The sequence below is a fragment of the Paralichthys olivaceus genome, chromosome 16, assembly GCF_024713975.1.
Source record: "Paralichthys olivaceus isolate ysfri-2021 chromosome 16, ASM2471397v2, whole genome shotgun sequence".
Taxonomy (NCBI): Eukaryota; Metazoa; Chordata; class Actinopteri; order Pleuronectiformes; family Paralichthyidae; genus Paralichthys; species Paralichthys olivaceus.
The window spans coordinates 843,895-857,499 of NC_091108.1; the positions used below are offsets into that span (position 1 = coordinate 843,895).

At 42.7% G+C, this 13,605-nt stretch overlaps 1 protein-coding gene across 1 annotated transcript; it reads left to right on the top strand.

Annotated features, from left to right (window-relative positions):
* Positions 1 to 1,636: 1,636 nt before the first annotated feature.
* cavin4a (caveolae associated protein 4a) lies at positions 1,637 to 10,137 on the top strand. The gene is made up of 2 exons (XM_069511476.1): positions 1,637 to 2,298; positions 7,301 to 10,137. Exons 1-2 carry the CDS (start codon positions 1,891 to 1,893, stop codon positions 7,868 to 7,870), a joined length of 978 nt encoding a protein of 325 aa, XP_069367577.1. The 5' UTR covers positions 1,637 to 1,890; the 3' UTR covers positions 7,871 to 10,137.
* Positions 10,138 to 13,605: the final 3,468 nt, after the last annotated feature.

The window sequence follows — 13,605 nt, forward strand, 5'->3', positions numbered from 1 at the left end:
CGCATAACGTCCACGTGTGTCGCTTCATTCAAGTTTTTTTTTAATTTTCTGTCTGCTGAGGTTTGTTTTCATTTCTGATCTCACACAGCTGTGTGTGTGTGTGGGGGGGAGGGGGGGGGTGCAGACTCTGGGTCCTGATTCCAAACTGAAGATCAACATTACAACATACAAACCATCTTCTCATGTTTCCCTCTTTAACACTGAAGACATCAGCAGAGGCAGCAGACTGTGTCCAACTCATTGACGAGGAAAAGTTCCAGAAAAGTTCCAGAGACGCTGACTCAGACATTTGTTCTCTCACACAGAACCTGCAGAACATGTGAGGGACATGTGAGGAACACGTCAGGAACACGTCAGGAGATTATCCAGAGTTCTGCTCGTCAACAGAAGCAGAACCGGAGCAGAGGTCGTCGCCTCGTCACGAATATAAACGAGTGTACAGTTCTGCCAGGGGCGGGGCCTGAGGCACGCTGCCCTGGGTAAATATAGAGTTAGAGGTTGGGCGGGGCGGGGGGGGGGGGGGTAGAAGCAGCTGCTGGCTTCAGTTGAACAGGTTCAATAATCTGCCAACTCAAAAAATCCAATGTTCATTCATTGAAAGTCTGAGGAGGTGCTGCCCTCCTGAACAACAAATATCAGTTTGTGTCGCTTGATGAACACGTGTCAGTGAACACAACCTCAGACTTCACATGAACGAGGCAGCAGCAGGTTCTCGGCTCAGACTCGTCCACACCAACAGAAACCTGAGCGTTCAGGTGAGGGCGGAGCAGCCGGCGGAGGGACGACGCATCACAGCAGAGATCACATGTTTGTGAGAAGCTCTGGACGTTTTCATTTGGGAATTTGCAGGAGAACCTTCACATTATCCTGAGTTCAGGTTGGGAAACAGTCTCGATGTTTGTCACAGGAGAATCTCAGATCCACGTTCCTCCTCCATGAGAAATACCTTCAGTGTTGCTCTTTGCTTCGCTGCGTCGACCCCATAACCTCTTTAGGAGACGCCATTGTCATTGACAAACACCGAAGACACACCCACAGCTGCCCGTAGATCCTCCCTCACTGGACACTGATTGGTCCGAACCGATGGTGGAGATCCAGCTTCACAGAGTTAATGAGTTTGGTCTCGTGCAGTTAAACCATCAGTGAATCAGCGGAGACATGATAAATAATGGTCGGGATGAATAAACCCTTCCATGCAGCGAGCGTTGCAACAGTGTCACTGCGACTCGTCACTCTGTCAGCTCTATAAAGAGCTGCAGATCTCAGTCCAAGACAATGTTTGGACTCTGCTCCTCGGGGGAAAATATAAAGGGCAGAGCTGCAGCGTTTAATCCCCCGAAACATTCCAGCACTGTGTAATCTAACCAGACAACTGTGGCCTCTCTACATCTGTCACTGCAGAGCTGCAGGATGACGCCTAAGCTGCTGCTGATGTACATGTTTCACAGCTGCTGGCATTTCAGCAAATAATGGAAAATCATGAATTGGTCTTCGTGGGTCTATCATAGCAGAGCAGGACGTGGGTGGGGATTTCCATCCTCCTGCTTCGCATCTTCCCAAAATGTCCAAGTGTCGCCTTACAAAGAGTTTGTATTTTTAGCCGGGGGGGTTCGTGTGAGCATTGCTGCTCCCCACTCCGCGGCTGAATTCAGGTTCCCTCTGGATCTGAAGACTTTTTTTAAAAAGGGTAGGTGGAGTTTCCCCTCTCCCCCTGTCCGCAGACCTGAGTTTGGTCACAGCAGTCGGGTGTCGCCTCTCTCCGGTCTCCCTGCTGGTAACCCCAACGATCCCGGTCCCGCTTCCTCAGCTACACCACACATCTGCCACTTTTACGCAAGTTTCTAAACCAACAGATAGAAGATTTGCAACACAAATCATCAAAACCCTCCAATGGATCAGCACAAGTATCGCACCGCGGGCGTCCAGGAGAAGCTGGAGATCATCGGGGTGGAGGATGAGGCTGGAAACCCCATCAGCGGCCTCACCATCCTGTCGCTGCTGGAGCGCGTGGCTGGCATCATCGACAACGTCCAGTCCTGCCAGCAGCGCATGGAGGAGCGTCAGCTAGAGCTGGAGAACAACATCAAGAGCATCCAGGGCGACGTCCTGAAGCTGGCCAAGGACCACACCGACACCAGCGGCACGGTGGAAAAGCTCCTGCAGAAGACCCGCAAAGTCAGCGCCAACGTCAAAGAGGTGCGGACGCGTGTGGAGAAGCAAAACGTGCGAGTCAAGAAGGTTGAATCTACACAGGACGAGCTGCTGACCCGCAACAAGTTCCGGGTCGTCATCTATCAGGTGAGCTGATTTCTGGGTCTTTAAGGACTTTGTGTGTTTCTCAGAGTACGTAACTTCCAGTGATTCATCAAACTGAGTCCGAACTGTTTAGATTTGCTGCAGGAGATAGAACAGTTCAGTCTGTTGGTTGATGAGCTCACGCGGAGGCATGCGGACGTAACTACAAACAAAGCAGAAACGAAGGAGGTGGACGGCGACGCCATGAAGAAGAACATGATCCGTCAATAAATCCAGACAGCTGTTAATGCTAACGGTGGCTATGTAGCATTATCAGGAAGTTACCTGTTATTTTACAACAAGATTAGAGAACGTGTCATTTAAATGATTCATCGATTCATCACAAACATCTGATTTATATTCAGCAGAAAAAACTAACTAAATTATGATTTAAGGTTTTTCCTCCCTTGATTTTTTAAAATTCTTCTGAATCACTGGATTGAATTAAATCCTTCGATTTGATTGGATCATTCCACAGTGGGTGTGGAAATGTGTGTTTATGTAGGAATCAATGATGGGAGATTGTTGTCGGTCACTGGACGTGGAGGTAGGGCAGCGACACACTGGATCATCAGATCCCAGGTCCAGTCCAGGTTCCGTTTACGAGCAACTGGAGCGTAATGAAGTTAAGTATGAGAGTTCAAGTAGATTCATTCCCTCAGGCGGAACAAACTGCCGAGCAGTGAGATCTTATCTCAAATGAACTCTGACTCGATTCGTTAAGGTGGAAGCATGAGAGCGAGAGCAGGAATGTGAGGAGATGAAGGGCAGTTTCAGTTCAAAGAGCCGTCAACTCTATGACGCTGACATTTTGAGGAAACAAGAAGACGGACTTTCATTGAACATGTCACCGTTCAAGAGCTGTTAGAAATCCCTCGTTTGTCCCGCTGCTGGTCGTCTGATGTCCGAACACGTAGAGTGCAGGCTCTACTAATGCTTTTCTCTACCCCCGGGTCTCCTCCCGGTTGGGCGTTCCCGTTAACCTGCACTGGAAGGCGCCCAGGAGGCTTCCGACTCGATGCCCAAACCACCTCAAGTGTTTAAGGGAACAGGGGAAGGTTCAGGAGAATGATTTTGCTGAATTCAAAGAGTAAAACGTTTGATTACGACGACCTCGTGGCTGGTCGTCCTTCAGTCCGCTGCCCATCGACATCCAGAATCAAACTCCGTCACTAATGTTTGTCCACAGATCGACAGCTGAGTCGCAGCCTTCCGCTTGAACTCACCCGTACGAGCTTGTGCTCTGTCATGGCCACTGAACGTCGTCAGAAAGTCTTGAAGCATTTAGTTACTTCAACGTCAGTACTAAATACCAAATAGTAAAATTAACACATTTTCTGGTTATAAGTGATTTAAGTGTACACATTCTAGTATTCATGGTTCTCTCAATAAAAGGAAATAAATGAAAGTTTGTTTATTAATTTTTATATTTGTACTTAAAAACAAACCAAATTTGATTAATGGATTAAAAAGGTTTTCAGGGATTTAAACCAATTACAACTTACAAACTAACATGGCAGGAGCCGTGCATTCGTAAAAAGGTTCAAATGTTTCATTAATTCATGGACACATTAATAGGCTATGGTCACGTTAATGAAATACTCCCAGAAACACTCATACAGCTGTCTGCGTTAGCCGGACATGCTTTCCCCCTTAACGTGCGGCCTTCAGAATAGTAACCGGAGCGCTATGTGCTGCCAACAGCTGCTGTCGCTCTGTGACCTATTCTGGGATCACAGCGTTCTCCGCCTCCACCAGCAGCGACTCATCAGTACACACTGTGAGCTCCGCCCCTTCAAGCGCCTGAAGCTAAACATAAATGAAGTGAAATAAAATATCGTAATAAGACACAATAATAATTTATCATTTCAATAAAGTAAAACAAACAGAGTGATTCTGTGATTTCTAAGAAGTTTAATTTACATGTACCATAAACTGTAAATAAAGATGGACGACGTGACGGCTCCCAAAAGTGAGGCAAATCATCAGTAGCTCCCCCTGGTGTCTGGCTGCAGTATAGCTCATAAACCTCCTCCATGTTAGCAGATGGGACATGGACCAAACGTTAAATAAATGTGTGTAAAGATGTTTCTGTCGTTTCAGCTCGTTCTCATCTCTCTGATGTTTGTTCAAGTGTTTGTCATCAGTTTGGTTTAATCAGTTATTTATTTTATGAAAACAGGCGGAGACGTGATGATTGACAGCTCACACTGACTCCTGATGGGTCGAGCACAGATTCAGGAGTTCTTTCTTTCTTCTCTCAGAGATAAATTCATGGATCTTGATGATAAAATCAGACACATTGATTTATCTTTATTTCATAATTACTAAAAGTTAATCAGACAGATGTTGGAAGGTGTCTTGATCTGGTTTTGATGGAGGCTAGTAGTTTCCCCCTGCTTCCAGTCATTGTGCTAAGCTAGGCTAACCACATCCTGGACATGCAGAGGTTCTATGAAGTCTTGACACTGATCTTGTGGGCACAAGATATTAACTTGTTCACACACAATATTTACCCTAACCCTAACCCCTAACCCCGGATCCAGACAAAAGCATAAGACGTTCACTCTGTGACGAAGTAAAAAGAAAACTTGACGAGCTGAGTTCTCTCCAATCACGGTGGTTGTGTCTGAAGCGTCTGAAGTCATTAGAGTCGCAAATGATTTTTAATAAATCATCTTGTGCACAAAATATATTTGTCGATATTTGTTTTGTGTGAAAAACTCAAAATCTTGTGCACATGATAAAAAACATCACCTGACGGGACCTAAAGGACTCCATGGAGGTACGACTGAGGAAGTTAACTGATTAATGACAACGTTCATTTCCCAAAAAGTTCCTGTGAGACATCTGCGGTACGTGTCCCCAGCTACAGTCCAGTCCACCGTCCGTCTGCTGGTCCACACTTGTGTCTCTGTGTTTCTGTGGGTTATCTGGTGCTGTGGATATCTCTTCCTGTGGAGGAGACAGTGGCCGTGTCGAGTTTCCTCTTGAATAATGTGCTGTCGGTTATTCTGAGGCCTGTGTTCATCTCCTAATATAGAGCTGCGGTCATTTAACAGGAAGCAACAAGCGGTTTGTTGGAGACATTTGCAGCCAGTGGCTGAATAATGAGCGTCTGGGACAGTTGGCAGTAATAAGAAAAAGATGAATGGCTGCTGGTTTACACCCGGAGCCGTGCTGCCTCCTCTGTTGTTCACAGAACTGGACATTAGAGGACAACGTGTCATTTTAGAAGAGTTAAACAGTAAAAACAGGACTTCAGGAGTTCTGCAAACTCGAGTTTGTAATTCGATCATTTATTTCTAATTATCACCGTGAGGTCCGTGATCCGTCGCTTTACACAAACCTGTGAAGGCTATAGATTCTCAGGGAGAACATCCTGGAGAACGTCATGTTGAGATCGTGATGTTTGAATCTGCGTTATTCTCAACATCCCCCCCGTCTCTCTCTCCGCCTGCTTCACCGCCACTCGGGGTTATTAACACATGCACTGACCCACATTCCCCGCCGGTGTAATCATTGTGTCATTCACAGTCTCTGGACGCTCTCTGACGACTGCTCCTGATTAATGAGTGTGATTGTTGCCGGAGGCCGCAGCTTAATTAGGATTAATTGGCTTTCACATCCAAAGTCACCTGTAGGGCGCAGCAGGTGGAGCATGATGGGAAGAGGGGGCGGTTCATAAAGGAGCTGCTTTCTCTCATGTGACAATCCTTTTTAAAAAATGATAAAAGTTTTTCATTTTAAAATATAATATTAAAACCACAGTGATTATCTCAATATAAACGAGTTTGTGACATTTACTCAACAATTCAAGGTCACATGAAAATGTTTTCATCCCATTCACTCAGATATTTTCAATTGTTTTAAGGTTTATGTTTTCATGTATTTCAGACTGTGACTTTAAAATAAACCTTTACATTTATATTTCAGTATTATTGATATATAATGATTCACAGCCACAGTTTTTAAAACAACACAGTTCAACTATATAGTGATGAAATTAAAAACAAACACAATGAATTTATGATAAAATTGACCAAATAAATGTGAATTTAAATTTCATAACTGACGAAAAAGTTTGTGTAAGTTGATTTAAACAACTTGAAGCATCGTCTGTGTGGAAGGAAATGGAAAAGAATTGCGTCATGAATAATAAATACGATGCAACTGGAAGGTTAAATCAAGTGAATAATAATTTTTTATTTTGAAAGAGAAGATTGTATCTCACACTAAATGTCTAAAAGAAGACTGAGAATGAACAAGTGAAGAACACGTCACGATCCATCCCGTGCATGTCCAGATGTTTCCGTGGAAACAAAGCAGTGGCTGGTTCTCAACGAGTCTCCGTTACTTCTCGTCTGTAAAAATAGAAAAACCTGATCTGATGAAGACGCCAGTGTGTTTGAGCCAAGAGGCTGCAGGTCAGGTCCCACCGAGCGTCTCTGAGGACTATCATGTTTACATCTGAGCGCCCATCATCTGTCCTTTATTGCTAATGCACAGAGGAGACAGAGGAGCTGATGGGTATCACTGTCATCTCTGTGCTCAGATAAAGGTCCAGCTTGTTTTTAAACGCGGCCAAATTTCATTAACTTATCAGCGGCTGTGAAGAGAAACTATAAAGAGCAATCCGACGCACGATAAGCAACAGGATACATAAGATAAATACGTTCTCTGTGTGTCGAGCACAGACAAAGGTCCAGCACGTGTTTAGCCTAGCTTAGCACAAAGAGTGGAAGCAGGAGGATGTTAGCGAGCCCCTCGTATGATGTGGTAAAATCAAATCCACAAACTTTTTGCGAAGTTGAAACACTGAGCATTGATCTGGAACATTGTCCCTCACCTCAGTGTACTCTGTCGTTTACTCCTCACACATCCCAGTGTCTCATTACTGCCTCTCTTGTTTCTTTGATTCCGACGTCATGATGATGGTTCACATCACGTTTTCCACCAGTGGACAAGAGATACTAAAACTGTCCTTCCTCTTTCCTCTCTGTAGGGGGAGACAGAGATCCCATCAGTGGCCGTCACTAAGTCTCCTAAAGGACTCAGCCTGGATGGGCTGGAGATTGAGCCTGACTCCTACGACGTCCCCGCCGACCTCTCCTCCGATGAGGAGTACTTGAGCGTGGAGGAGACGGACTCCTCACGAGCAGCTCGCCTCAAGAAGTCAGTCGTGAAGAGCACGGAGTCCCTGAAGGCCGCCTTCTCCAAGGAGAACATGAACAAGACTAAAGACAACCTCGGCACCAAGTTCCACAACCTGGGCGAGAAGGTCATGCCACACGAGCGCCGGGAGAAGATGCACCAGGCCGGAGAGCGCCTGAAGCAGTCCGGTGAGCGGCTGAAGGAGAACATCGCCAAGAAGGCTCCGAGCAAAGAGACGTTCCGCATCAAGCTGAAGAAGGAGAGGGCCGTCGCTGAGGGACAGGAGGGCGCGGAGGCCGACCCCGAGGCCCAGGTCGAGGATCCGCAGGAGCCCTCTCCGGGTGTCGCCTACACCGAGGTTGGCCTGGAAACCAAAAGGGAGGGGCCTGTGGAGGAGGCCGGCGCCACCCGGATAGGATAGAAAGACTACAAGAAGAAGATTGCACGTGACTGGACAGCACTGACAGGGAGAGGAGTTGGGACACTCGGACAACAAGGATGGACACTTTCATTAGACCTGAGACGGTGTTGGCACTGAAGACAAAATATCAATATATGAACTGGTAATTTATTAAATGTGCAAATTAACGTCAGGTGACTGTTTCATGTTTTCACAGGTTTTAACAAATCCAACCTCTTCCTCTGATACAAACTGACGTGAATGTAAAAATCCTTCTTTGTAATTTAGGTTTCAGGTTTTAGATTTGAACAAAGCTGCAGATGCGTTTCATGAAAGAAAAATACCGTAGAAAGAATTTGATCAAACGGAGAAAAGACGTTGAATGTTGATGTGAAGTTTGTGTCCTGATCTTTAATCTGGATAATCAAACCGTGTGCAGGCCTCAGCTGGTCTCTGAGGAGCCCGGAGGGAAAGAACGTGGACTCAGAACGTCAGACTAGTTTCTGTGCATGAAAAACAGCAGAACTACAAGTGGATGCAGTAAAACAACATCAGCCCCAACTTCTATCTTCTGTCTCTTCATTCGTACACTGGCAGATTTCTATTAAAGAAATATACAAGTTATTCCTGCTGCACCCGACGAGAGGATAATCAGAGCTGATTCTGTCGGGACAGATTTTAGGGTTTCATGATCCCGACGTGTGAGAGGTTCACAGACAGAATCCGATCCTGACCTGTTCTAAACAGTGAATATATTTGATATTTATCTTTGATATTTACGAGCAGTAGTATGTCGTATGAAAGGAACAGCGGTTGAGGCTGCAACAGCCAATGAGAGCGAGCGCACCAGGAGGTTTCACTAACTGTGTGTTGCGTCTTTGTGTTTAGAAGTGGAACATCTCATACAAGGTGGACAGTTGAAGAGGACACTAGAGACAATGGGATTTGTCTCATGTGTCCTGACGAGGACGCAGTCCGCCTCCATGTTTGTTTTCATCCAGAAGTCACTCTGAGTTCTGCTCAGAGACGGTTTGTGTAATCGCCACGTGCGTGTCCCTGCGTCTCGACTCCATCAGCTCGTGTCGTTCTCACATAGAATAAAAATTGTTTACATCTGCTGTTCCGTCTGTGGTTTTTGAAATCATTAAGGCTACATCCATACGACTACGGTCTCTGGTTTGAATCCTCGTCCACACTCAAACACCTGAAAACAGAGATCACATGACCGCTCATGTCCACTGAGCTTGTGTGTAACAGATTGTTCCAATAACATCTGGTCTGCTCCACAAGTAAACAGCTGTGTGATGAACATCTGTCAGCAAAGACAACAGCGTCCGCGACACTTTGATCCTCCATGTTGTTTCTGAGGCTGGTGGTTTTCTTCATGGAGGAGGTCATGTGACAGGAGGCTGGCGAATCAGAGGAGGTTACGTCATGACTGAAAAGAACCAATCAGCAAGAGGTTGTGAGCGTCTACGACATTGTTTCCAATATACATGGTGTTAATGGGTTTAAGGTGGACTGAGCTCTGGTGTTAATGGATTTAAGGTGGACTGAGCTCTGGTGTTAATGGGTTTAAGGTGGACTGAGCTCTGGTGTTAATGGATTTAAGGTGGACTGAGCTCACATGTTCATGAGTTTAAGGTGGACTGAGCTCTGGTGTTAATGGATTTAAGGTGGACTGAGCTCTGGTGTTAATGGATTTAAGGTGGACTGAGCTCACATGCTCATGAGTTTAAGATAAAGTGAGCAAGTATGTTAAAAGTATGTTTAAGGTGGACTGAGCTCAGGTGTTATTTAAAGCTGTTTTTGCACTGCTGCATTTTAGCGTAGGAATGTTTTATTTTAGTTTCCAGTTTTGCTGCTTAATATTTTCATTCTGAATTTGACTGAACGTTAATTTTCCTGGAGCAATGAATGACATCAGTTTTTTTCAGTCAGAAAGTTTCTGTAGAATCTTAGCTTTCGTTGTGCCACCACTATACATTAGTTTGGTGTCTTATTCTGAAAAGTATTCTTCCTGTATGATCACAGTCCCTGTGCTGCTGCTGCCGAGTGGATTTACTGTGGTAGATGAATAGAATTTGGTTTGAGCGTTTTTAACAAGGTTTCATTTCTTACTTATGTCACTGTTTTTTCATTTTGGACACAGTTCAGTTTCCATTTTGTGTTTTGTGCAAACTCATCAGACTGAAGAGCTGAGCTGGTGTTTGGATCTGAGCCCAACACGCAGCACCACAATCGTTTTGTTCTGTTTTTTTGTATAAATAAAGTTCTCATGAAACCTCCACGAGCCACCTCATTGTATTTTTATTTAAATTACTGACGACAATACAAAAAAAAACGTGTTTTATTGTCCGCAGCCTGTAAATAAAGATGGACGACACTAAAGTTCGTGTAATGTTACTGATCAGGTCTGTGATCACAGACGTGGTTTTATTTTGCTCAGATCGTCTCAGCCTCCGTCTTCCACCGATCTCATCCGTCCACGGCTCAGATGAAATCATCACTCCACTCAGTCGGCAGCGTGTCGCTGAGTCACCACTCCGCCGCCGTCGCCTTCTGAATGAAATGCCAATCACTCGGCTCTGGAGGGAGCTCACTGTTCGTCTCTGGGTCCCAGTTTGTCCTGACAGTCACTGGAGGACGTCCTGTCCTCAGAGGCTCCACTCAAACCAGCCACACGCCTCAAGATGGAGGAGGAACAACTACTGTCCTGTCGGCCTGTACTTATTACTACAGTATTACACGAGTACTCAGTATTCATTACTACAGTATTACACTGGCACTCAGTATACATTACTACATTATTACACGAGTACTCAGTATTCATTACTACATTATTACACGAGTACTCAGTATTCATTACTGCATTATTACATGAGTACTAAGTTGTCATTACTACATTATTACACGAGTACTCAGTATTCATTACTACATTATAACATGAGTACTAAGTTGTCATTACTACATTATTACACGAGTACTAAGTTGTCATTACTACATTATTACACGAGTACTAAGTTGTCATTACTACATTATTACACAAGTACTCAGTATTCATTACTACATTATTACATTAGTACTCAGTATTCATGACTACATTATAACATGAGTACTAAGTTGTCATTACTACATTATTACACGAGTACTAAGTTGTCATTACTACATTATTACACGAGTACTCAGTATTCATTACTACATTATTACATTAGTACTCAGTATTCATGACTACATTATAACATGAGTACTAAGTTGTCATTACTACATTATTACACGAGTACTCAGTATTCATTACTACATTATTACATTAGTACTCAGTATTCATGACTACATTATAACATGAGTACTAAGTTGTCATTACTACATTATTACACGAGTACTCAGTATTCATTACTACATTATTACATTAGTACTCAGTATTCATGACTACATTATAACACGAGTACTCAGTTGTCATTACTACATTATTACACGAGTACTCAGTATTCATTACTGCATTATTACATGAGTACTCAGTTGTCATTACTACATTATTACACGAGTACTCAGTATTCATTACTACATTATTACATGACTACTCAGTATTCATTACTACATTATTACATGAGTACTCAGTATTCATTACTACATTATTACACGAGTACTCAGTATTCATTACTACATTATTACATTAGTACTCAGTATTCATGACTACATTACACAAGTACTCAGAAGTCATTACTACATTATTACACGAGTACTCAGTATTCATTACTACATTATTACATGAGTACTCAGTATTCATTACTGCATTATTACATGAGTACTCAGTTGTCATTACTAAATTTTTACACGAGTACTCAGTATTCTTACTACATTATTACATGAGTACTCAGTTGTCATTACTACATTATTACATGACTACTCAGTATTCATTACTGCATTATTACACGAGCACTCAGTTGTCATTACTACATTATTACACGAGTACTCAGTATTCATTACTACATTATTACATGAGTACTCAGTATTCATTACTACATTATTACACGAGTACTCAGTATTCTATACTACATTATTACATGAGTACTCAGTATTCATTACTACATTATTACACGAGTACTCAGTATTCATGACTACATTACACAAGTACTCAGTTGTCATTACTACATTATAACATGAGTACTCAGTATTCATTACTACATTATTACATGAGTACTCAGTATTCATGACTACATTACACAAGTACTCAGTATTCATTACTACATTATGAGTTCTCAGTAGTTTTCCTGTGTATGTGACTCGTCCTGAAGGACTTGAATGGATGAGATCATTAGTCTGAGTGTAAACGAGCTGCAGACTCTGATCTGCTCTTTGACTCTGCAGGTTCTCAGCTGCTGCGTCTAATTCCAGCGCTGATGCTTTTTATAACCTTGACAAACTCAGAAAGATGACACCGCCGCCGTCTGCACCTCCGTCCATAAATATCGCCGGTCAATCGCCGGCAGGCACCTGTGCTTTACCGTTACAGGGTTGTCATGGCAACTGTACCCATCAAAGCTTCCGAGGAGTGGAGCAAAATGACGTTAATTAATTTCTCCTCCTTCAGACGGATCTGAGACTCTGAGCCACACGATCAGAAACTATTCTGATTCATTTTCATCATCGATATCGATATCATAATATTATGATATCGATATCAATGATATCATTTATATCATTGATATCGATTGTGTGTATATAGTGTGTAAAGTGTGTATATAGCATGTGTGTGTATATATAGTGTGTACAGTGTGTATATATAGTGTGTATATAGTGTGTGTAAAGTGTGTACAATGTGTATATATAGTGTGTAAAGTGTGTAAAGTGTGTGTATATAGTGTGTAAAGTGTGTACAGTGTGTATATATAGTGTGTAAAGTGTGTACAATGTGTATATATAGTGTATATAGTGTGTAAAGTGTGTAGAGTGTGTATATATAGTGTGTAAAGTGTGTACAATGTGTATATATAGTGTATATAGTGTGTAAAGTGTGTAGAGTGTGTATATATAGTGTGTAAAGTGTGTACAATGTGTATATATAGTGTATATAGTGTGTAAAGTGTGTACAATGTGTATATATAGTGTGTAAAGTGTGTAAAGTGTGTGTATATAGTGTGTAAAGTGTGTACATATAGTGTGTATATAGTGTGTAAAGTGTGTACAGTGTGTATATATAGTGTGTACAGTGTGTATATATAGTGTATATAGTGTGTAGAGTGTGTAGAGCTGCAGTTTGTTGGTAAACATGAACATATAATAAATGTTTGTGTTTGAAATCTTTAAAGTAAATAATGAATCTGGGTGAAATGACCACCAGGTGTCACCAGAGGGACTCTGGTTTTAATTTGAAATTTGAAAACCGCCACCGGAAGTCGTGTTGTTTACCCTTCAAATTAAATCATCTGAGCTAAATCACAGAGAGTTTTTAAGTCTGAAAGTCGAGTTTATAAGTAAAACACACACACGTGTAAATGAGGTAAAGTACAAATGGTACAACTGATTGAAAACATTACATTTTGAAGAAAGTGTTTTTATTTTGCAGGAAGCTCCGCTGTGTGGTGACGACAACATTAAATATGCATGATTGAATGAACATGGATTGTTTTGTTGAGAGTAATAATGTTATATATTGTTTTGTATCCATCAGTCTCTACGTTTGCTTTTTTTTTTCTCCCAGTGTTAATTTACGTGTTCGTCGGGCTTTTATTGTGAAATCCCTGCCCGGAGCCTGT